At 40.9% G+C, this 24575-nt stretch overlaps 1 protein-coding gene across 1 annotated transcript in view; it reads right to left on the bottom strand.

Annotated features, from left to right (window-relative positions):
- PLEKHH2 (pleckstrin homology, MyTH4 and FERM domain containing H2) overlaps positions 1-12887 on the bottom strand; it is a 50911-nt gene extending 38024 nt beyond the window's left edge. The window contains exon 1 of the mRNA XM_082306312.1: positions 12758-12887. Within this exon, the coding sequence (XP_082162438.1) occupies positions 12758-12880 (123 nt within the window). The 5' untranslated portion in view covers positions 12881-12887. The remainder of the gene's footprint in view (positions 1-12757) is intronic.
- Positions 12888-24575: the final 11688 nt, after the last annotated feature.

The following is a 24575-nucleotide window of genomic DNA, read 5'->3' as shown; positions in this document are numbered from 1 at the left end:
ACAGTCAAACAATTTGTAAATGCATGTGATTGCCATGGCAGTAATTGGCAATTTATTTATGTCCTGTAAGTAAAATTCAGTTCAGCTGTAAGGTCGTATCAGAAACCTGGCAGATTTAATACATGGAAATAAAACCTGAAAATGATGTTTGCCAGGTCCACATAGCTGCCAGCACAGCTCAACTAGCTCTGACTCGCCTTAAACCTGAAAACAACTAGTCTCTCTAGCGGTATCTAATGATCACTGAACCACTGTACAAGCATTAAGCAGTAGTGCTGCTCTTCTACCCAGTTTGAGTTCTGGATAATACAGTGCACTGCAGGCCTCCGTTCCTTCTGTGTTTCTTCACTGAAACTGTACAGTGCACCCCTTGCTAGGATTGTATACTGTTGCACAGGACCAGGAACATAATAATATGTTCACGTAGACCACTGGGACAAAGAATATGATTTGAATAAAGCTGTTGCTAAGATGAATGTTAAGCTAGGAGCCAAAGGAGCTGAGAGAATAATTACCAAGAAAAATAGCAGTCAGAGGTTAAAAATAGAAGTACAAGGCTTATTTTTGCTTCTGTAAGAGTTAACTATTTCAAGAAGGTATGCTAAGCAGCTTTGGGTGATCTCACAATACGGATACGTCAGTCAGCTTCCTGGCAACAACTAAATGTGAGATTTTATTTGGAAAATTTCTAAAGGGTCTTCAATTTATTTTAGGAGGTTCCTGTTAAAAAAAAAAGCGATCTGTATTATTCAGCAAGAATGGAATACCATAGTTACCAAACATGAGCACTTCTATTACAGTTACATTGGCCAGCATTTCAATAATTTGATGCTATGTAACAATTACTAAATAAGTCCTGATTTTCCCTTTATTTAGAGTTTACATAGGTTTGTTTTGCAGTGTCTACTGTAACAATAATGAAACTTTAAAAATATGTAATTTTTTCCCATTTGCATAAATAATATCTAACCAATCCACATAATGGTTTTGCCTGAAAAATTAGATTTACATCTGTACTCTGACGGCTTGCTACTCTATAGACCTGTTAAGTTAAAGAGAAAAAATAATTGCTTTAGGATACTCTGAAGGTTATCAAACTTGTTGGGCAAAAGATTGGAACTAGTTCCAAGGGAAGGATTTCTCTTCACAAAGAAAACCTACCCTTAAACCTTCTTCTTAAGTTAGTAAGAGGTTTCATAACGATGATCACAGCATTACAGAGAGAGAGAGAGGAGAGAGAAAAGGTGAAAATATGTGACTGGACTGATAGCTAATTGTTTAAATCAAATGTCATACTTTGAACTCCTCAAGAATAAAATGCAATGGTACATTCTCTTTACCCAGTGACTATGAAAACAATTTCAGACCATGGATAGGTAGCTTAAGATCCTCAAATTATTAAAAAAAAAAAGGTAAATGATACCTAAACTTAACCTGACGATGGAAGTGGTAGGTAACTGTAGCCATATCCACATTTGGAGGCAAAGGTCAGTGTGCTTTACAGATGCAATAGAAAGAACTTTTACCTATGACTGCAACTTGAATATTGATGACCAACTCTGACTTTATACAGAAAGTGATTTGAAAACCAGAAAAGTCTGTTAAACCAGACCTCTGTCCCACCAGCTTCTTTCTGTATACATCTATGCAAATCACCGGTATCACTGGAATTACATGGTATATATCAGCTGTTAGGCTAGACATTTCTTGAATGAACTACAGTCTGTAAAGTATCAACAGACATAAAGCTGGCTTCCCAAGCTGGCCACACGGAGGGCCAGCATGTCATTGATAACATTTGTTATAAGAAGTATATTTAAGCTTAATTTTCTACCATGTCTTGAATGAAATAACTTGAAATAATGCCCTAGTTCACCAAACCTCTTGTAAGGAATATTCTTGTCATGCACATCTATGTTCAGGCTCTTTCCAAAATTCATTAAGGATTCAGAGGTGTCCTGTCATAATCTATACTGGTTTTGGTTTTACAGTCTTAAATACAAAGAATGAATGTTTTAGGCCCATGAACAAAAAATAGACACATACTGACTAAAGAACACTATCAACATAGGTACAGAAGAACAGAGTGCTACTTTAACCTGCACAATCTCCTCTTTTTGAGTGTAAAAATCCTCTTATAATTTTCAGAAAATGTGTTAGTGCACGCTGCATCAATTATCTGAATTATGGAAAATAAGATCTATTGTTAGAAACAGATTTGTTTTTAAACTTAGTAAGGAAATAACCGCTCTACATCTGACACTCATCAAATTGAGCTATTTTTGTTCAAACAACGAACAGAGACATGCCACATGTGAATAAATACTGAATGCTTTGAAGAAACATGGCAGCAATAAAAACAAAGAGGTGTACTGCCTTGGAGGTCTGAACATTGAAACACAACACACAGCCACTGGGAATTTTTTACAATAGAGAAGCAAATCATATAGCAATTCTTTTTCAAAGTTCACCTGGAAGTTTCTTGACCGTATTCAGAAATGTTCAACATATATTTTTGTGCAAGTAAAGAAATTTTAATTTTATTAAAACATGTATTGCATGAAATCACATCTATTTTTGCACCAAAGGGTATAAACTCAAAAGTCATGACTCATAAATTTCAAAAAATACTCCATTTGTAAGCATGTATGTGTAGATACACTTTCATTTATATACATACATATACAGATCATTGTTCCTGCAATGTGCGTTAGAGAGAAATTACAGCACTAAATTGATAATTTTCCTGATATTTGAAATAATTATTTAATAATTTTAAAGGATTTTTTTTTTAAATAAAAATTGTTGGAATTATTTCCATTTTGAGATCTGAAATGTATGTTATTTATAGGAACAAAGACCTAAGTTTTCAACCAAGTCAATTTTCAACATAATAACTTGTCCCATTCACATTTAAAATTTTCATTATCATCAGTGCATACTACACGGACTCCTAATTTTTAATACTATAAACAACACAGTTGTATCAGGTAGACTTTCTGGAAATCTTTTTGACATAAATACAGGAAAAAATATGGCCATTAATGAGCGAAAAGCATCACTTCTCTGTAAGCCTTTCAAAGCTTGCTGATAAGAGGTCAGAGTTTTCAAAAAGGAAAAAGGAGTTAAAACCTAACGTTTCTAAAGCAGAAATACAGCCTGTCTATTGATTAAGTGCAGAACTTCCAGTGACTTGAGAACGGTATGTTTAGAGTCTGCTTTTTTTTGCTTGCATTTCAATTTTTCAATTCTTCCTCATCTGAAAAAAGGCCTAAACCATCTGTGGTTGAAAAATAGTGTTCCACATAAAAAGAAAAGTACTAAATCTGTCCGTTTTTAGATTTAGTGAACTATCAGTCCTCACATCACACAGGACTTACCAAAACTGAAGAAACATGGGGATAGGGTTGCTTCTATAAATAAACCAACAGGAGAAGCAACTGAGGGATAAACACACCTACAACTGTCTTTCAAAGGTGCAAGCAGATATAAACAGGTGATGAATAAACATAGGCTGGAAATTAGAAGACCCTCATTTTCCACATTGACTAAAAAAGATTTTGGAGCTGCCTTCTAATAGAAGCTATACATGCAAAAGATCTGACTTTTTATGTGGGGCTTGCTAAGTTTATAAATGGTTTCAAGAATATGCCTGCCAGCTATTCCAGACCACTGCATGTGACCAAGATTTCCCCTTTTGGTTCTATATTCCTATATTTAAACTCAAATATTTCAACAAATCTCTGCATTTCCTTAAGAAAAGAGCCAGTACTGCTTAAAAGCAAGTAATCTGTTTGTCAGTGGCTTTGATGACCACCAGTTTTCATGTTTTAAAATATCCTATGCCCAATCTCTACATCTATAAAGCCTTGCATACGTTTGTTAGTTGAAAGCAATGGCAAAACTGTTTTAGAAGCATGACTTACTCTTTTTACAAAAAGGTCTCTCTTCTGGTGGTTTAGCTTAGGAAAACACAAGTAATATTCCTCCTACTTCTGTAACTCATTTATTAAAAAGCTGATTGGGTATGTTCCATCCATATTTTCAAACTTTATTCCTTCTGTCTTGACACTGATTTCTCTTCTACATATTATGTATCTACAATAAAGACAGTGCTAAATCTTTATAAACTACAGCAAACTTTAAAATATGACCTGACCAATTAAGCCACATGGACAAAACAACTAAAGAATAGAGATGTAAAATCAAGGTATTAATATTTCACAGGAAAAATAAACAATAAGATAATTTGTGAAGAATGAATTAGCACATGCCTTGGGTAAGATATACTTTGTTCTTTACTGGATGATTTTTTTATCCCAAAGGCAACACAATAATTAGAAAGACTTATCTTTTATAGAACAGCTTTGCATTTTAACTGATTAACAGAAATTCATCTTGTCTCATAAATCTAGGACGCGATACTTCAGACCTACCTATATTTATACAATTAAATATGCCTTCAGTAAAAAATGAAATTGAATACTTTGGCACAAAAGCTTTTCCCTATAACAAGATGAAACCTATAAAAATATTTCTCAACGGGGTGGATTTAGTCATCAAAATGAAGAACTGCTTTCTGAACCCAATCTTCTTTTTGTCATAGATCTCCCCAAAAGGGCTAATGCTAAAGGCTAAATCTTAATGGGGCTCAAATGTTCCTTAGGCTACTCACGGATCAAACATGGTGAATTGTCTTCACTATTTTACTGGTTCATAGTATATGGAATTTTACTGTTTGTTATTATTTCCTACATGAAAAAAAAAAAAATCTTTAGATGAAAGAATTAGTTATCTGTATCCCAAAAGCTACAGCCTTATTTTTCCTTCAGATCCCACCTGAATGCCCACCTAGGTTATGACTACTGCAAAACTCAGCGTAGTGCTCACGACCTGGCAGCTCGCAAGCTGCCACTTTTCAGTGCGCTCCCGTTTCTTCCTTCTCCCGTCTTCTCCATTTTTAATACCAATTAAAAAAGGTAAAAGGCTACAATTCTTCTCATGAACAAAGCAGTGGCAACTACTCCTCTGCCGATTTGCCATCTAACCAAATCCTGCTCTTCATTTTATCTCTTTCTCTGTTCAGACTGTTCACCACAGGGATTATCTCTTTTCTCTGCCTCAATCGTGGTCAGAAATATGGAGTGTAAAAGCAATTTAGGTCTTTGATGCCAACTTTATATATATATATATATGTGTACGTATGAATACACATACACACGTATATATATACACACACTCCTGCTTCTTCTGAAGATGGCTAGTAGTTCTACTGTCTTGACGTGCAGAATCACAGTCCTGTCCACTTCTAACTACAGCAACTTCTGGCACTGCTCTCCTAGTTAGGCAAAAGGCATTTCTTAATTGTAAGTCTCTCTTAACTCTCCTTTCTAGCTCTTCAGCTCATTCGCATGAACTATGTTTAGCACAAAAGCCTTTCCTTGGAACAAAATGAAACCTACAAAAATTATCAGTCCTCATCTGCTCAGTTTCCAAAATGATCAGGCTCAAAATTTTTATCAGTCTCCGTGACATGAGACCTGTTTTACCACCTAAGTTCTTTTCAATATTTACACAATTTTAAGAATAATTATTTAGCTCAAAAGGTTTTCCTAGTGCTTGTTAAATGTGTGAAAAGTACATATGAAAAAGCAATCTTTCACATTTCAGCTGAGTTCATTATAGTAAAATTAATGATTTCTTCTGGAAACTATATAAATTAAAAATATGGAACAGAAAAGCCCGGGGAGGGAACTCTTCCAGAATTAGTAGTCTAGGACAGCTGCCAGTAAATATACAGACTTAAAAAAGTTAAATTCAGCAGTGGGATTTGGGGAGGCAGTGTAGTGAAGGTCAAATGAGCAGCATGTAATGTTGGCTGAATAATAGTGCTTTTCCCAATGTCAGTCATAGGACTTTCCGAAGCCTGGTAAAATATTAGGAACTTTCACTCTTTTTGGCTGTCGTCTTTTCCAACTGACATCTTGTCTTGATAGTTAAGTTGCAGAGACGCAATCAAATACAAATTATGCCAACCACCACTTTGGCACAAACAGACATTATTGTAACATTCAAAATCTTGAGAGAAATTAAGATACTGTTTAGCAAGATGGAAGAATGTACCAAAGCACTTTGGCAGGCAAGGAAAAAGAAGTCTCACATAGTGCTTAAAATGAAAAGAGAAATGTATCAACAACTGGTTGTTCATCTGTATGAAAAGGCAGCTGCCTGCTTTGTTTTATCACTGTACTGCAATTGTGGAAATTCTGCTACTTCTGTCTCGCTGAATTATGAGCTCTGATTAGAGCCACAACATGAACACCTGAAATAGGAGGCCTTTTTTCCATGCCACTGCCTGAGAGCTGATGACTTAAGAATCAAAGCTACCACTGACTGCCAAAGTTTAAAAAATTGAAAACTTGACTGAAACTGAATTTATTAATGAAATTGAAGTGTATAGGACACCTAGGAAACACAGATGGTAATGGAGCAAGAGATTCCAGAAATATATGTAAGGCAGCATAATGCAGTTTGAAGACATGACAACAGATATTTAAAGCCTGAAAATACTCTCTGAGGGAATGAAAATTAAGTGCATGATTTCTAAGTGCAAAAAGAGCTTCCGCCACAAAAAATGGAGAAAAAACATCTCGTAGCTCCTACAAGTGAAATGCTAAACAGATATTAGATCGGCTAAGGATCTGCACAGGTGCCTGCCCACTATCACAGCTTCCGCAGCTTCCATCAACTTACCCATCTCAGGTGGGCTGCAACAGTACGGATGCCCTCATCTCCGTACCACCAGAGGAAAGATATTCATCCTCTGGCCTCACAGCAAGCGCTGTGCTCTTTCATGCCATTACCCAGCCTGGCCTCTATAAGAACAGCTGATTTATTGCTTCCTGAGTTCTCTTTTTTTCTTTTTTTTTTTCCCCATCTTCACCCTCCCTAGAAAGAACGTAGGTCTAAGATGTACAAAAAACAGTGAAACAAACAAAAATCCCCACTGTTATAAAAAGGTATGGCATAAACTTTTAGACAAGGGATAGAAATAGAGTTATAGGGAAAAAGGTATAGGTATTAAAAAGGCGTAAACAAACCTAAGACTCTAACCATATAAACTTTTAACTTTTATTCTCTTTAACTCTCCTGTTTGTATCTTCCTAATTGCATCTGAATTATTTTCCATGACAAGAAGTCTTTTAAGAGCAACTGAAATACTGAAAAATAACCTTCATTTTAATAATTTTGGTACTACGGTATTTTGCTCCTTTTTAGCCTTCATAATCCTCTGAATGCAAATGGAAATACTCATTGCGCTTTCTTACAATTTATATATTGGCAATCACTGCACAAGTCAAATGCATCATGGACTTTTCCTCTGAAAACATTAATCTTGAAACTGTCATGCCACAGATAACAAAACACGCTCCATCTGCTTCATTTTGAAATGTCAAACGACACACCATAAATACGCCTGTGAAATGAATAAAAATAACAGTAGGACATGCATTTAGTTGTTGGTTTGTAAGACAAAGTCAGGAATGTGCTATGCTTTGGAACGTATTGGAAATAGTATTTTGGTATTGGCCTAAAAATCAGTTATCATTCAATTCTCAAAATCTGTACAGAAAGCATAAATATTATTGCATTTGTCAGGTACACACTCAGTTGCCAGCTGAGCATGTATACAGAGAATATCCAAATGGAAGGTTAAAAGCAAACAAATCAATACATATATGAAAATAATCCTCTCTCTTAATCATTCATATTTGTTGAAAATCATTCCAAGCATAAAGTAATGACCCTCAGCTCTGAAGGAAACAAACCTGGAGACATTCATGTGAATGTTGAGTATTACTGGACAGCCCATAATGCAACATTTGGGATAGTGCCATATTCAGTCCTTACGGGGTCTGATGAAAAAGAAATTCAGTGGCGGCTGCCCAAGAGGAAATTTAACACAGCTATGTAGTTCTTCTACTAAAATGGTTTTATAGTGATCAGGAAAACATTAACTTTATACCTGACGTTGCATACATATTTTAGGTGAAAAATGTCCTTACTATGAAAAGAATGAGGGTCACCAACTTTTCCTACAAAATGAAATGCTAGTTAGGAGCTAAACTTGCAGTAGAATACTGTAATCTTTTAGTCAATTAAGGTTTTTTTAGTAAAGTCTTCATATGCATAAGACTCAAGCTGCAATAAAATAAATGGTTCTACTTAAAACTCAGTTCCACAGCCATCCTAAATTTGGCGTACTAGGGATACTTTCTACATCATTCCTTAAATTCCTGTAAAGACCTCTCCCACTTACAGCAGCAGCTTCTGCTTAAAACTCCAACAAGGGCTCTTTCTTTGCATGTTAGATTTATAAATATAGACTCTTTACTTGGCAAAATGAAAACAAATAAAAACCCCAAACAAATAAAGAACAGTGAATGGATTAGTTTTCTGAAAACATTGTATATTCCTTTGCTCCTCTCTCTTTTTCTCCCCAAGTTCACTACAAAATTAAAGTGCTGGTAGCCATACTGCTGAAATGCACTTATAATGCAAATTTCTTGAACTCCTCAACCACTGAGGTTCAAGGATGAGTATTTGCTGGACTTACAAAACCCAGTGAATAGTTTGGGTTTTTTTAAATTAGAACACATCTATTAGAAGAATATACTGAAGACTTCCCATGTTAAGTGTTCATTTATTTGCAGGGGCACTACTAAATAAAACAACTTTCTGCAAAGGTATTTGATTTCTAGTGTATAAGAAAAGTATCTCAATTAATCCACTGCCCGAATATATTTAGAGAAACACATAGGTCACAGACACAAATATTGAAAAAGGATAGATTCAAGCAAACCCTTATTAAAATCTGGTTTTAGACTAAGTTATAGAACAAATATAAGGGGAAAAACCCAATGGCAGTTTCTGACAGATCATACAGTGTAATATGATGTAAACTCCTTTTCCTGATTCACTGTCTTGAAGAGATACCTCTCAAATACACGCAGAGGAGGAAGACTGGAGAATTATCACCAATTCATTTCTCTTACCTTCCTGCTGAGACCACCTGTTTTGTCACAATATCACTCTCGCTCTGTTTTCTACAACAATTACATAATTCAATACCCATGAGGGTTTTACGTCTGTCATGCCATAGTACTGTGATTTCTGTTGCTATTTTGAAGTAGAACGCTGTCTGGTGCTATTGTTCAATGTTTTAGTACACATTTCATAGCATAGAGATGATTATAAACAAAACCACAAATAAAGGCCTGTGCTAATCAAAGTAAGGGTTGAGAAATATTTGTGTGCTTTGCAAATTTGTTTTATTCTGTAACAAGTAACAAATCTAGAAAGTACCTATAAAGACTGACATCAGCTGCATTCTCCTCTCGTCATTAGTATGAGGATGCCCATCAAGTATTGGCCGATCAGGTCTTAATTATTCACTTTGCTCTTTCCCAAATATATTTTTGAGTAACAATTCCATGCAGTTTAATCTTAAACTAGTGTGAGTGCATCTTTCCCTTTACAAATACTGAGAATTGTCTGTATAATTTGGAATTTTAAAAATAAAAATATGTGAAAAATAACCACTGAATTGTTACAAATGAAGCCAACATACAAATAAATACAGCTAAGACTTTCGTGCCCATTTTGAAAATTGTTGGGTTTGAATCGTGCAAGACTGATAAATCTGCAGATTAATATGGTCTAATTTTGTTGAGCTCAGAGACCAGTCTTTGATGCATGTCCCCACTGAATTCCAGTTTATGAATGAAAGATTCATATTAAAAAGTCAAAGTGACGAAGTGAGGAGAAGGATCATTTTTCATGAAGTCTGCTAATGCTGTGCTCTGGAGAGTGATATATCAAATTATCCCAACTGGATACTTGTTGGACCTGTGGTCTTCAATAGAAAATATTTCTCCCATTTTTACCTCCTGTAAGCACTTCGCTTTTTCTAAAATTTCTGAGAAAGCTAAGGCAAACTAAAACCACAGGGCAGTACCATGACAAGTTCTTAGGATTTTTTAATCGATTTTGGAGTCATGTTTCTCACAGATGAGAGAGAATAAGTAATTTTCCTTTGAATGCTTTGTTTCAGGCACAGTGCTGAAGATTTGTGATTTTATCCCTCCTATTCTGTTTTTTTTAAATGCCGACTTCTGAAATTATACGATTATGCATACATTTCTATTAATTTAAGAGGACATTTTTAGCAGTTAAGAGCCTGTAAATGCAAACTGGAACAAAGTGAAAAGTCAAATAGAAAGCATTCAGATTTCTAAAATCTTTTTTTTTAACTCAGATAGTTTTGTGAAGTGCTTGTTCATGACTCTCAACTTTTTGGTTGCCAAAACTATAATCAGCAGCAGCTGCATAAAACATGGTAGTTATGGCTGCTGGAAAGTCCCTAGAAAAGTCATGTCCAGTGCTTAGCCACTTGACTTCCATCCTGAACGGTAGTGATCCAAATGGGGTAAAGAGACAGGAGAGAGATATGACATCTAACAGTAACTGTGTAAGCAACCAATAATCTGCTGAGTGTTACAGCAGGCAGTATTGTCCTCTTTGGTGGATGTTCTCCCCCAAGACCGATGATAATGATTTATTAACTCACCTGGGGGCTTTGCTAACTGGAACGAAGGACACAAGGAGTTTTCCTTTTTTTTTTAATTTTTAAATGAAATGTCAAAGGATGGCATTTGTACAGCTGGTCAAACGTTCAAAATCCAAAATTCTGCCATACCTGTTCAATGAGAGTTTGCCATACAGGAAAATTGCAGGATTGGGTAAAAAATTAAGAGTTTTGAACTACACTGCTTTCTGACAGCAATATTTTCAGTCATGCCAAAGCAGAGCTATTTGGAGTACTAACTGTAAAAATACAATTCCAGCGGAACTTAGTATTATTACACAATGATTTTACATTGCTGTAAATTTTCATGTTCATTTTAATAAAAAAAAGACCTACTTAATGAAAAAAGTCTAATCCAGAAAATAATAAATTTCTTTATCCAATTTTTTTTCCATCTCAAATTAACGTTTTGTACCTCTATAGAAGAGATAAGGGCGCAAAGAGATGAAATGAATATTAACAAATTGCCAAATGATATTCAGTCGAGAACTGGATGAACCAACTATTGATCTGTAAGTCTGATGTCTGTAGTAAGCAAATTAGCAGAAACTATAAGAGCAAAATTAGGGGGCACGTGGATAAGTATGACAGATGAGGGAAGAGTCAAAGTGGCCCTTACAAAGAGGAGTGTTGGCTCACAAAGCTATTGAAGTTCTTTGAGGGGATCACCAAGGCTGCAGATAAGGGAGATCTGATTTATAGAATTATTTGGATTTTGGAAAGTGTTTAAAGGAAACAAACCACCACAGGGTAAAAGGGAATGTCCCTGCATGCATTAAAAAACTGGCTCAACAATAAAAATAAGTCGGTGATCGGTTACTTCCCACAGTGACCGGCGGCTACCAGTACAGATCTGCAGAGATTTGTTCAGGGCGTATGCTGCTCAGCATAATCATAGCCATTTGGTAATGGGCATTGGGCCGTGAAACGACCAAGTTTTTTGATGGTATTTTGTTATTCAGGATAATAGAAGCCTTCTGACTAGAAAGACTTACAAGAAGGTCCTTACAAAATTTAGTGATTGGTCAATAAAGTAACAAATGATGCGTAACATAGAAATCTAAGGGACTTTGAGTAAGATCCTGGAATTAAGATAGATATCTCCATGAAAACATACTTGATGGTTAATTTAGCTGTCAAATAAAACAAAATGTTAAGCATTATTAGGAAAGGAATAGAGCACATAACTGTGTACATCATCCACGGTCCTTCATGAATACAAAAATACGTTTTGCCTGCTTGAATACTGTTTAGTTCTTGGCCCCACCAAAATATAGTAAAATGGGAACGATTCAGAGAGGGCTAAATGTGGATGCTAAACGTATTTATGGCTTCAAAGGGAGACTGGATAAGTTCACAAAAGAGAAGTATTAACATAAATGTATAAAATAAAAGTATCATCACTCTAACATGCTATAAAAGGATCTGAATTTTATTTTTCTTTTTGGGGGGAGCAATTGATGGAAAATTTAGCTCTAGGAAGAAGAGAGTAGTTTTGACAAAATAACTTTTTAACTAGAAATTCATTGAAGTCAATATTCATGATAACAGAGTCCCAAAGATCTTCTAGAATGTTTTGTCCCTTGTACACTTTTAATTGCCTTGTTCTATGAAAATATTGCCAGGTAAATACAATGGTGGTTTTTTTATATTTCAAATATGATGAGCCATAGCTGGAGATGTCTTATTATAGGAAAAACAAATCTGGTAAATTATATGATTCATTAAGGAACATCGGGGAAAATAATACTTCTGGATTTTCTCCCCAGTGATTTCTGTGTCTTAAATCAGATCTTAAATACTTTGGAAAATGTGTTAAATATTAACTTGAATGTTGCAAAAGTGATTACTGGATACATATTTTTCTCTGCAAGAGAGTTGCCAGTGTGTTCTTATTTGAAAATGAACATTTCTTGCTGGCAAATCTAACGTGAAATTCTTTCACAGCATTAAAACATACCTGTTTTCCATATATTTTGTTTTAAAATGCTTTTTTTTTTCTCCTGAAAAAATCCCAGTACTTGTAATCTCAAACCATGACATGTGATCAGCCCCCATCATCAAATAAAATCATTTATACAGCATTAAAATTCATACCATGAGACCTACCTTTTCTGCTAACAATTCTCTGATCTTGCTTGCCTGGAGACGAAATTTCATTAACTGTGACTCCAGAGTTAAACATCTTTCCTTCCAGTTTACACTACCTTCTGGCTCTGAAAGTTCAGCCATATTTATGCTGGAAAAAGAAAGGGAAAAAATCCCCATGTCAAATTGAGTCTGTGTTTAATGTCTGACTTTTTTTTAATATACATACTAACTTATTTTATATAAATCTCAAGAATGCCCCCAAATTTCGTACGTGTACGGCTTCATAAAACTTAGTAAAAGTACATTAGTCTACAAAGGCCCTTACCATAACTGGGAGATTTCTGAAATCTGGGTTGATAATATTCAGGTTTATCATAATTTAATGTCTTCAATTATTTTGGGGCTGCAATATGTTCCCCTTGATAAGCAGAGACACATCATGGATTTTCATCTTCAGTTACTGTATGTATCCCTTTTTCCATAGAAGAGGCTTGTAGAGAACTGAGCTTTTGCTAAGAAAATGCCTTATATAGGTGCAACTACGTGTGAGTTAGTAGCACATTTGGTTTCATGCAAGTTTAATGTTTGGCAGATGACTCTCTAAAAAGTGTTTTAAAATTCTTATGCTTAATCAAATTGCCTTTAAAATTTAGTATCCTTAATGAGTTGCAAGGGTGGTTTATGGTTCCAAATGTAAACGCAGGTGAGCAAATGGTCCCTAATGGGTCCCCCACATGAAAACCAATCCCTTTACATTAGCTGTTGCAGATCTCAGGACACTCCGATCCATACATGTTTCGGGTTCAAATCTGTGCTTTCATCTACGTTTAACTGCTAATGCCTTCTGGAAATGAAGCTCAGTGCCCTTTTGGACAAGCACTGCTGGAAAAAGTATTCAGGATGAGAGCTGGCTCATCATGGTTTGAGTCTGAGAAGCCAAGAAAATCATCTGTGTGTAAGCAGAAGGACTGGGCTCTGTCGTATTGCAACTATTTGTACACAGCTTAATAGAGAGTAAGTGGATGGCTGAATGTAACCATTCAGTCCAAGAAGCTCCCTTGCGAGCAAAGGCCCCGGCCTTTGCAGGGCTCCGAACACGTAGGTTTGACTTGGAAAATAAAACTTGAATTCCCCCTACATATTCAATTTATCTCCGAAATAACAAACAGCCATAAAAACACCATTCAGTGGAAGGCAGCTGGAAGATACATCAAACAAAATATTACCAGTCATAAAGTTATGCTGCATGTTCGTCACCTTTGTCATGGCCAATGAGACACTGACAAGGAAAGGCAAGTAGCAACTGTTTTCAGTGTGATGGAAGAGGGTGGCACAGGAAAATCATGCATAATACAGATCTCTGTACTGCAGCTCCTCACCCAGTTAGCAGGGATTAATAAGTGACACCTTTGAGGCCCCCCTCCCCGTGACTACTCCAGTCCTTCAGAAGCCTGGGTTCAAGCACTCCCCTTCCTCCCACTGTCGGAGGAGGCAGCCTCAGTTCCCCTCCTTCCCCAAGATCTCATCAGCTAGAGGGGAAGGACCTATGGATTTATCTTTTCCACTGTTCCTGAGACCAGGAAGAAAAAAGGAGAAGGCAAAGCATCACCAGAGAGATCAAAGTCATGAGAAGGATTCCAAAAAGTCCCTAGTTTTTCTTTGATACATTATTATTTTCTAGTTCCTTTCTAAATTTTCAATGTCTCCAATTACTCTCAAGTTCACCATAGGTAAGCAGGTGAAAAACTCTCACTGTCTCAAAACTTTCTTTCCTTTCACATACCCTAATTTTTTATTCCTTTCATTCCATAGAAGAAGAGGATCACCACAATCACTTGTCTGAAGGTAACTGCTCCGTTCTTGACTCTCTTCTCCTCTTGGTCCTGCAGGCTATGATTCAAGCTGTTAAGCCTGAGGTTACAACCATCCCTATTCAAGAATGCTCCATTCAGAAATCCAAATGGAATCACTGGGCTTTAAGCACGTTATTAAGATAGTTTCCTGAGCGGATCCTACAACAACCGAATTCTAAACTTGAAACAATCATTTCAGCTGCAAGCCTTCTGGGTGACTGGTGTCTTTTACCATTTCCCCCCTTCTTTTAAGCTTGGCAGAAAGCTGCCTGGACTGTCAGGCAACCAGGTTGCTCACCGTTGTCCTGTCCCCAATCCTCGCCCCCTCTCCTTGTGCAGAGTCCCCACATTCAAGGGAGGAAGGTGGCACTTCCAAGCAGCAGCTTCTCCTACTTCCCAGAGGAAGCAGAATTTTCAGCTGCAGATTGACTTGGACAGACTGCCTGGATTCTGCTCTCCTAAGTAACGAGGAATGACAATTTCCTATTAGAATGCCTATGTAGGATTTTTTATAATGTTTTTCCTTTTTGACTAATTACAGCTACATGGACAGAGATGAACTCAGACAACATCTGGTTAACAGTAGGGTATTTCAGTGTTTGTGGTAGTGAAAACACAAATGGAACGAGTAGTGAAAGAATTTTTGCTTTTTCGTAGGGCGCAATATTACAGGGTGGAGTTAAAAATGTTTGTCTTTCAACAGACAAAACATTTGAGTAGATGGATTTCTGGCGGTGAACAATGCGTTCAGCCAAGTCGTTTCTCAATGTCCAGGCTAATTAATATTCCACTGTATAAACATTACAGATAAAAAGTTTGAAAATAACTCTTTTTATTGTGGGATGTTTGTTAGAGATTATAATAATTTACTTCATATTTTCCAACAAGCCAATGGGTTCTGGAAATATTTACAGGCACTTAATACACTGTTTACAATTGCGGAGTGAATGATCTTACTTTGAATCAATGACTTCCTGTTTCTTGTTTGATTCCCCAAGGGAGGAAAAAAATGAGTTCATCTCTCTTGGCTTCATAGAGTACTCTGAATCAGCAGTCGAACCTACACAGAGTCCTCCCCTTCTTCCTGCTCCCGTTCCCACCGCAAAGTCCTCCGTTTTCCCCGAGTCTTTAAAAATAAAATCTTTTGAAAAGTAAACTAAAAAAGCGCACGTTAAAGCGGTAAGTTCTAATTATGTCATCAAAAATTAATTGAGACAAGTTTGACAAGTCTGGAAAGATTAAATTCGTCTTTTTCATTTTTCAAGTTTATAAACCTCTTCATAGGCTTCAAGAAGTCAGAATGTCACATTCTCCCCAAAGGGATTGATATAATTTCCTTTTCTTTGCCGTCTGCTTGGAAATTATCAAATTACATTTCAGGGGAGAGGAGGGAACAATGTGCTAGCTTTTTGAAGCACGTTAAAAATTTACATATTCCTTATCGCACTGTCAGTGTTTTCCTCTGTTTTTAACAAAACGCTGTGTTTAACTAAACACTTCATAGTCTGTCCATATGTTCTGTACGTCCTTCCTCTGCTGGAGAAAGCTTGGTAAGTCCTTGTGTTTCAACAGGAGTGGGCAGTACGTGGTGGGTGCCCTACACCATGCTAACATATTCACCAGCCCAAATGCATTTGGACCATAGCTCTCGAATTTCAGGCCCCTTTCTTCCACCCAAACTCGGCACTTTCAAATATTTTTGGAGCCATAAAGGTTGGACTGGAGAAAGGAAATGATGAGACACAAAGTGGACCTGTTTGGGAATCAAGGCAGTCATTCTCAGGTTTGCTGCTGGCCAGGGCCCTTACTCATGCCGAAACACTGGTAACTTTATTTTCCATTTGACTCATTTTGCATAATCCTGTGCTCAGACAAACTGTAGCCTACGCTATTTAAAACTTCCTTCAAAATCTGATTTGCAAACAGTTTTTCTGCTTCTTCCTAGATATTGATGAGGTTGTTCCTGCGAAGCAACGCGTCTGCCAGGGCTCTCCCACTCCAGCACCGGGCGCAGACCCCCAACCGCCCTCCAGATTTCAGGGGCCAGGCTGCCCCCTCCCAGCTGGTGACCCAGCCACCGCCTGCTCGGCTTCCCAGGGAAATGGCACAACCGACGGCTCATCCGCAGAGCGCTGTCAAATGCGTGTAGCAAACAGCATTAAAGCACAGAAGATCATTTTACGTCCTTTTCCCCGTGACAGCAATTTTAAGGGTCGCAGTGTGACTTCTCACTAGGTACGAATGTTTAATTTTCACGTGAAATTCTGAAAGCTGCCGGTGTAGATATTTTAAAAAGAACTTAATTTTGCATGTGCGTTGGGAAGTGGTGCTCTTCTGGCTTTCCTTTCCGGGGGGACAGCAGGGATAAGGCCACGGCACTGCCAAGGGGACGAGGGGAGGCCCGACCTTCAGGGACCTAAAGCGACCTCAAGCCCGTCACTCTCCCGCCGCGGGGACACCGCCTGACGCACCCCCGGGGTACTGCAGTCAGGGGCACCGCCGTGACCTAACACGACGTCACCCTCCGCGGTGACGGCACCGCGTGACGCCACCCGACGCCCGACGGAGCCGCCCGGGGGCACCGCGTCGGCCGCCCCGCCGCCGGGGAAGCGGCGCCCCGCGGGGTCGCCCCGCCGGGGCAGAGGCGGGGGCCGGCCCGGGCGCTGCCGCCCGCCCGGCGCGGCCCCGCTCGCAAAGGGAGGGAAGGGGGCAAGGAAAGGGAGGTCAAACCTGGCCGGCCGTGGCTCGCCGCGCTGCCGCGCCGGGCGCCGTCCGGGCTGTGGGCGCTGCGGGGCCGCGGCTGCCCGCGCCCCTCGGCGCCCGCCCCACCATCCCCGCGGCCAGCGGCGCGGGCGCCTGAGCGACGGCCGCGACGGCCACTGAGGAGCGGGGGGCCGCCCCCGGCGGGGCGCCCGGGCGGGGCCTGCGCGGCTCGGCGGCGGCGGGAGCCGGCGGGGGGAGCCCTTCGGCGCCGGGGGCCCCTGCCCGGCAGGCGGCCGGGCCCGGCCTCCTTGTCCTGCCGGCGGGGTGGGCTCCCGGGGCCGCTGCCGCGCCGCGCCGCCCTCGGACGGCCCGCGGCCGCCGCCTCGGCCGCGTGCCCTGCCCCGACGGGGTGGCGGGGCGGGAGCGCCGGGTCGGGGGGCGGGTGGAGGCCGGCTGGAGCCGCCGGGCCGCCCCCCCGAACCGCGGCACGGCCCGCTCCGCTCCGCGCGGGGAAGGGTGGCGGGGGCCTGGCGGCTCTCCCGCACGGAGGGGATCCCAGTGTGCGCAGCGCCGGGTGGGCCGCACGCCGGCCTCTGCCTCCCCCCGCACCCCTGGTCGGAAGGGACGGCCTGCCTCACCCCCTTCCCCGTTTCTTGGGTTCCTTCGTGAATTAGGAATTCTTCCTCTGACTTTGTGTGTATTTCTGAAGGGGAGACCATGTTAGGAAGATGCGTCCGCTTGTCCTGAAGTTCGTCAGGTCCAATGCAAATTTCAGCTTTTGTGGAAGGTCATTTGTCAAGTGTATACCCGAGGGTTGGAACCGCGCAGTCCCCAGGGTAATGGTGGGGATATTATGGGACGAACGGGCCTTGCAGAGCTGCCGTGTCCAGTAGGTAACGACACACCTCATACTGGTACGAGACGGGGTGAAGCAGCAGGTGCGCGCGCTGGTGAGGCATGTTGGCAGCAGGCTCTTCATCCCCTCCGGCTGAAAAGAGCTGTGAGTACATCTCAGGTAACCAGCCCTCTCAGTGTCTTCTAAAGGACTGCCTGAAGTATTAAAAAGTATTTGGAAAAAGTGATTAGTATGTTGCTTGGCTGAGACGTGCAGGGATCTTCCTCATAGGCACATTGATTTGGGCTGAGACTTGGGGATTGTATTTTGTTTGGGTTACTATTTAGAGAGGCAAGATGTTTTACAGATTATTCTGGCGCATGAACACACTGCACTTTACCCTTCTCCTGGGGTTTATTTCTAACGTAGGTGTGCAGAGTTGTCTTGTGTAAACTGCTCTTTCACAATCATCTGTGAGTCTGTGAAAGTGCAATTTTTCTTTGTTTGTTTTCAAGAAAAAGGTCTTAAAAGCTCAAATATTCCCCATCTGGTTATACACACAATTTCATTTTTTCCTATTCAGTTAAGTACAGCCTCCAATTTTCCACTCACTTGAAGTGACCTTAAAGTATCCAAACAACTTCACTGAAACTGCTTCATTTGCTGGTACTTTCCTAAGTGCCTCCTGTATTTTTAAACACTCGTCGCTGAGAAATATATTAAAAACATGATTGCTGCTATAGCAAGAAGTGAATTGTTTTCGACCTGATACTGCCTGTCTAGACTGTTCAAGCTACATTAAAAACAAATTCACTGAAAAAATTTTATTTTAGATGAGAAGATTTAGCCAAAAGAATAAAAATCATCATTTGGTTCCTAACAGATGCTATACAAAATGATTTAGCATTGGTGTTTAATGAAAACTTTGGCCATATCATTTCCTTGAGTAGTGACACATTCTCTCTAGATACACCCAAGATTGTGGAGAGTGTTTGAATTCAGAGTGCACTGAGCTAAGGAAGAGCTACGTGAATAGCATGCTTAGACCGCAAGAGGGAGAGCAAAGCCTGTTCACTAAATGAGTGTTTCTTTCTGTTTGTTTTGTGGCTTGACATTTTCTTTGGCCTCAGATAATAAAAATGCTCTGCAGTCACTCAGCTCTTGATACTGGTAGGTAAAGAGGCATGAAAAAATATTCTGGAAGAAGGAAGAGGGATATTCAGGATTTTCTCTGAACTGCCCTTATCTGTGAAACATGTAGAGGTGGCTAGAATCACTATTCAGTTACTGAAGGGAATAAAATTACCGGCAGAACAACTGGGGCACATAGAACAAAATGCAACTTTGGTAATTAGAATGCAAGGGGGAAAGGCAAAGACATGAGATAAGCATAGAAAACTACTGTACACGCAAGCCCAGTCTCACGAAGAGAGATGTTTCTCCTTGCTGCTGTCACTGATGGAAGTTACATACAGGCAATAATGGACCCAAGGTGGAGCCTTGCCAACATGTGCAGAAAATGCCAAAAATATCAGTGCTACACAGTACGTTGTAGAAGCAAACTGCAAGACTGGGTATTTGCACCTTGGAATGATCATCTCCGGTAGCTGGCTCACCACTGAAGTAAACCAAAGTCAAAACACCATGGAATATTTGCCTCTCTCAAAGAGTTAGGTGTGGACTGAAGATGTGTGTGTTGTATGGTTTTTACTGTCCATAATTGACTTCAATACAAGAAAGTAAGTTCTAAGTTTCTGGTTGTCTTATTAAACAGTAACCTCATTTGTTTTGAAATAGTATGATCACTGTATTGCAAAAAAGCTGATCTAGAGCGTGGAGGCCAAATAATGCCCCTAGCTCCATTTCAGAGATGATCAAGTTATTGTCAAACCTGCAACTAGAATGTAAAATTTGGGGGGTTATAAGACTTTCCTGAGTACATGGAACGTGACTCTTACATGCTGGATCAGAACCTTATCCCCATCATGATAAATGGAGCTTTTTCTGGTTCTCTCTCACATAGATGAACATTGCAACCACTTAAGTTTAGGTATTTTAGAGTGGTATGTATGTCTACAATTCGAAAATATGTTCCAGAAAACATCTTGTGATTCCAAAACCTTCGATTGGGCATTATCTTCTGTAAGGTCATCTCTGTGTGGATTCTTTGAAAGGATGACGTGTATATTTGAGACTTGCGATAGGGAAAAAGTTCCCATAATATTGTTTATACTAGTTGCAATTACAAAACTGTGATAGAAAGAAATAGACCATCTTCAGATACTGTTCAAATTAATTAAAAAGTATCACTTGCTCTTTCTTGACAAAAAACAGCTTTAAAGGTTTTGTTTATGTGGAGGAGGGGAAGGGAAAAAGATCATTCCTGTTCAATTCACGTTATTACCATGACATTGATGTCCTGCAGAGAGCGGAGTTTTCCACTGAGCGGAGCTACGAATCACCTGTGCCTTGGAAAAGGAATTTGGGATGGAGCTAAAAGACATGAAAGTATTAAACAGTAACGAACCGTGGAAAACTAACGGCTATACCCTTGAAGAAGAGCTACCAGACTGATAAAAGGGAAGATCTTGGCACCAAAGACTGGATGGTGGCCAGAAAAGCATGAAGTCTGATAAAACTGCAGTAACTGGGTGAAAGGTAAATGCGGCGAGGGGAGATCGTGACCACCGACTCAATTCAGGACCGAAAAGACTTGCCCCCCCCCCCCCCCCGACGCCTGAGAGGAGCATGCATGCTGATTTACATAGCAAGGCAGGCTAATTTAAATACAGTAAACCAATAGTGTATGAAATGTTAATCACTAACCAATAAGTGTAATTTTGGGCGGGTTTATACTGATCCCGTAGTAGGATAAATATGCTGTAGTTTTGTACGAAGGTGTGCTTGATTTGTGGGAGATCGCCGGGCACCCAGGTTTGTGCAAACCTGAAATAAATAGGCAATGTCTCTCGTGAGTGTGTGGTTACTGGCCTATTGCACACCAGGCAAAGAATCTGCTTTTTGGACAACGTGTCTTAAAATGTTGCTCTTTGAAGGCTATGGCTTGTCTCTCAGTGATAGAAAAATGGCATCTTATCTAAATAGCCTCTAGTATTTGTGCTTTGGTACTTTTGAATGGAAAAATCTATGGTTACTTCAGTTTCTAATAAAGGCTTTTTCTACATAAGAAAAATACGGCTTAGGAGAAGGTCCATGGCTTCTCTTTAAAAGCACAACCTGTTTTTAATTGTTTGGCGCCACGGAGTGGTAAGATTATATATTGCTCTAAATAGTCAGTTTCTGAGAGTTTTCAAATTATAAGCTCATCATCTCCCTCTGAAAGAAACTTAAAATATAAAATATTCTACGTAGTGGATATAGGCGTAGCTCAAGATGACTAGAATTTATAGCTTAAACATTAAAGTTTCCAACAGTGTGGGTTAGACTATTTCCTTTGAGAGGGATTTTCACTGGTGGATGTTGATTTGTCAAAACTGTAGTCTGTGAACATAAATCCAGCACTTAAAAAAAAGCCTTCTGATGAATTGCAGAACCATGCTCAGACATCACAGTAAAAAAGGCTGTACCGGGTCAGAGCGGGAGGCCACCTCGCCTGGCATCCAGTCGCTTGACTGTCATCCTCAGCCAGTGCCCAGGGAAGTTCAGTGTCATTTCCCCAGAATACTGTCCCGCTCTCCAGTTGCTTTGTGGTTCAGGGACTTTGTGAAACAGAAGTTTTGTGTTTTGAAACTTTTGCTGGTTGGTTTTTTTTTCTTCCATGATGTAATCCAGCTGCTTTTGGACAAATGTAATTTTCAAGATCCAAAATGTCCTAGGACGATGAGCTCCATGGTTTAAATAATTTAATTTTGTTTTGGATGTGCCATCTGCTTGTTTCATTTGATGCACCTTAATTTTTGTAGAGACAGTGAAAAATGATTTTAGACATTTCTATCGTATTCGGTTTCAGTAGTTTCTCTTTGAGAGTGAAGATAATGGCTTCACAGAGAAGCCCCTCTCTACCTTTGGCCATCCTTCTTACCCTACCTCACACCTTTGGCAGTCCTATTATATTGCTTTGGTGTAGGGATGAACACTGCCCGTAGAGGTCAAAGTGTGTATGTATTTCTACAGCGACATAGTGATGTTTTCTAGTTTGTTTTGTAGTCTCTCCCTAGCAATTTCTAACACTGCGATTGCTTTCTTGGTCTCTGCAAGATCTCTGGCACACGGCAGAGCACAGCGGAGCCACGACAGGAGTAATTCAAGGGTCTGTTGCTCCTTACCAGCAGAATAGAAATGATGAAAACAGTGACTTAACTTTTCAAGGTAGTTCAGCCTAATAACCCATGGCTGGTGAGCTGCTCAGAGGTGGTATGTGAGCCAGTTCTAAATAAGTTATTTTGGATACTGGAAACATGGCGCTCTTGGAGAAGAGAGCAATTAGTGTGTGGGTCTTGCATGCTATGGTTTAATTTCTTGAGGTGACTCTTTGCTGTACATTGCACTATGAAGTGTGGATTCTTCGAGTGTTACCTGACAGCTCCCTGGCATCGATGCTTCCTCTAACTGAAAAAACTTGGGGAGAGTAAAGCTCCTTTGGAAAGCAGGAAGTTGCTGGAAAGTTATCGCTGGTGGGACAGAAAATGAGCTGTGTGAGAATACACAGAGCTGCAACCCTGGAAAGGGTTCCCCTGCAATTGGGGAACCTGTCGGAAGAGGATCCCATTGAATGTGAAATCTGCAGGTCTCGAATTGAGCACAAGGAGCTGGGGACCTGGCTTAGCTTGTCGGAGACTTTGCTTACGCTAAATGAGGATGCGTTGTTTGATGTAGCTGGAAGGTGAAATCACATGGGAGCATTCAGCCTCTCTTCAAGCTGGAGAGCCCAGCATTTTACGTAGGTCACTGCAACGCATAGTGCCAAAGAGCGGTGTCAGTTTCGTAGAAACGGCTGAACGCAAACCAGAGGGAAAATCAACCAAACAACAGAGAAAAAGGTTAAATTATTTTCCATGCGTCTGAATATGGTTGAACCTTTTCTCAGTTCCTCTGTCCATTACCGTGTCAGAAGTCAGAAGGGACTGTGAAACTTCAGTGTTAAAGGGGGATCCAGAAGTTTGTTGAAATTCCTGAACGGACTCTCATGGACTCAGGCTGCTTTCGATTGCTAAGAAAATCACTGCTGGGTGAAAGTCAAGTGGCAAGGAATGGGTTTTGTTATGTGTTCCCCCTTTTCCTTACCAAAACATCATCATCCTTAAATCTTAACGGAAGCATGACTGCTGCGTTGAGCTGGCATTCTACAATAACCACTTTTGCAATAACCATTTTTACAATGAGTGCGAGATTTCCCTTTTGCTAGATACAGCTCATGGACCTGGGAAAGACCATCCCCATTTGGTAGTCTATTGCTTGCAAATTATGTACTTGTTGCTTCCGTTATATTCGTATGGGAGCTGGAGGGGTTGTGAGAGGCACATGACACCGATGTTGAAAACTTAAAAAAAATCTGCTCTGGCTAAAAATGAAATGCTTGTATATAAAAAAGTAACTGGTTTTTGTTAATTATTTTACAGTTTAAGAAAATGTGGAGGCACTGACACGTTAGGGACTGCTGTAAAGGATCGGGATAGATGGCTAAGAGGAAACAAACGGCGGGCGCTTTTCAAGTGAAGTTTATTGGATTTTTGCAAAGCGTTTATTCAAACCTCTTCCTGCTCCTTGGGGGGGAAAAAAGGGGAGGAAAGAGGGAAGGAAGAATTTGCGAGGGGAGCAGCTTGATTCGCGTTGGGCGCTTCCCGCGGCCCCGCTTCCCCGGGCCCCGAAGCGCAGTCGCCCGGAGGGACGCGCGCGAGGCCCGGCGCGAGGCCCGGCGCGCGGCCGGGCCCGCCACGAAGCGGGCGGCGAGGGAGGCGGCCTCCGTTTGCAGTTGTGAACTGAGGGGCGGGGGGAGCCGGGGGGTGCAGCTGCTCAGAGAGAAACGCAAGCTGTTGCGATCACCAGGCGCATCGAGGCGACCGCCAGTTTCTCCCAAAGTCAGGAGTACATTTCAGCGTAAGGAAAGCCAGCCGTGGCCAGCGACTCCCGCCCTGGTTTGCCTTTTTGTTAAGACAAGTATTTTCCACAGAAGCCCGGCTCCCCGCCGCGGCCAGCGCCGCTAAGGGCGATGCTCCCGCAGCGGCCACCCCACGGCGGCGCCGCCGAGGCACCTGCCGGGGCTCCCCGCCAGCGCCGGCTCGCCCGCTCCCGGCCGGAGGCGGCGCCGGGGCCCGCTGCGGGGGTCCGGGCCGGGCCGGGCCGGGCGGGGGGCGGGGAGCGGCCCGGGTGCGGCCCCCGCGCCCTGGTTGGCGGCGGGCGGCCCCGGCGGCACGTGGTGCGGGCGGGCCCGGGAAGGGGAGCGGCGGCGGCGGCCGTGGGTGAGTCTCCGCCGGGGTGAGGGGCG

The sequence above is a fragment of the Platalea leucorodia genome (genome assembly GCF_965183815.1).
Source record: "Platalea leucorodia genome assembly, chromosome: 3".
In the NCBI taxonomy this organism is placed as follows: domain Eukaryota; kingdom Metazoa; phylum Chordata; class Aves; order Pelecaniformes; family Threskiornithidae; genus Platalea; species Platalea leucorodia.
This window is presented reverse-complemented; position numbering and strand designations above follow the sequence as displayed.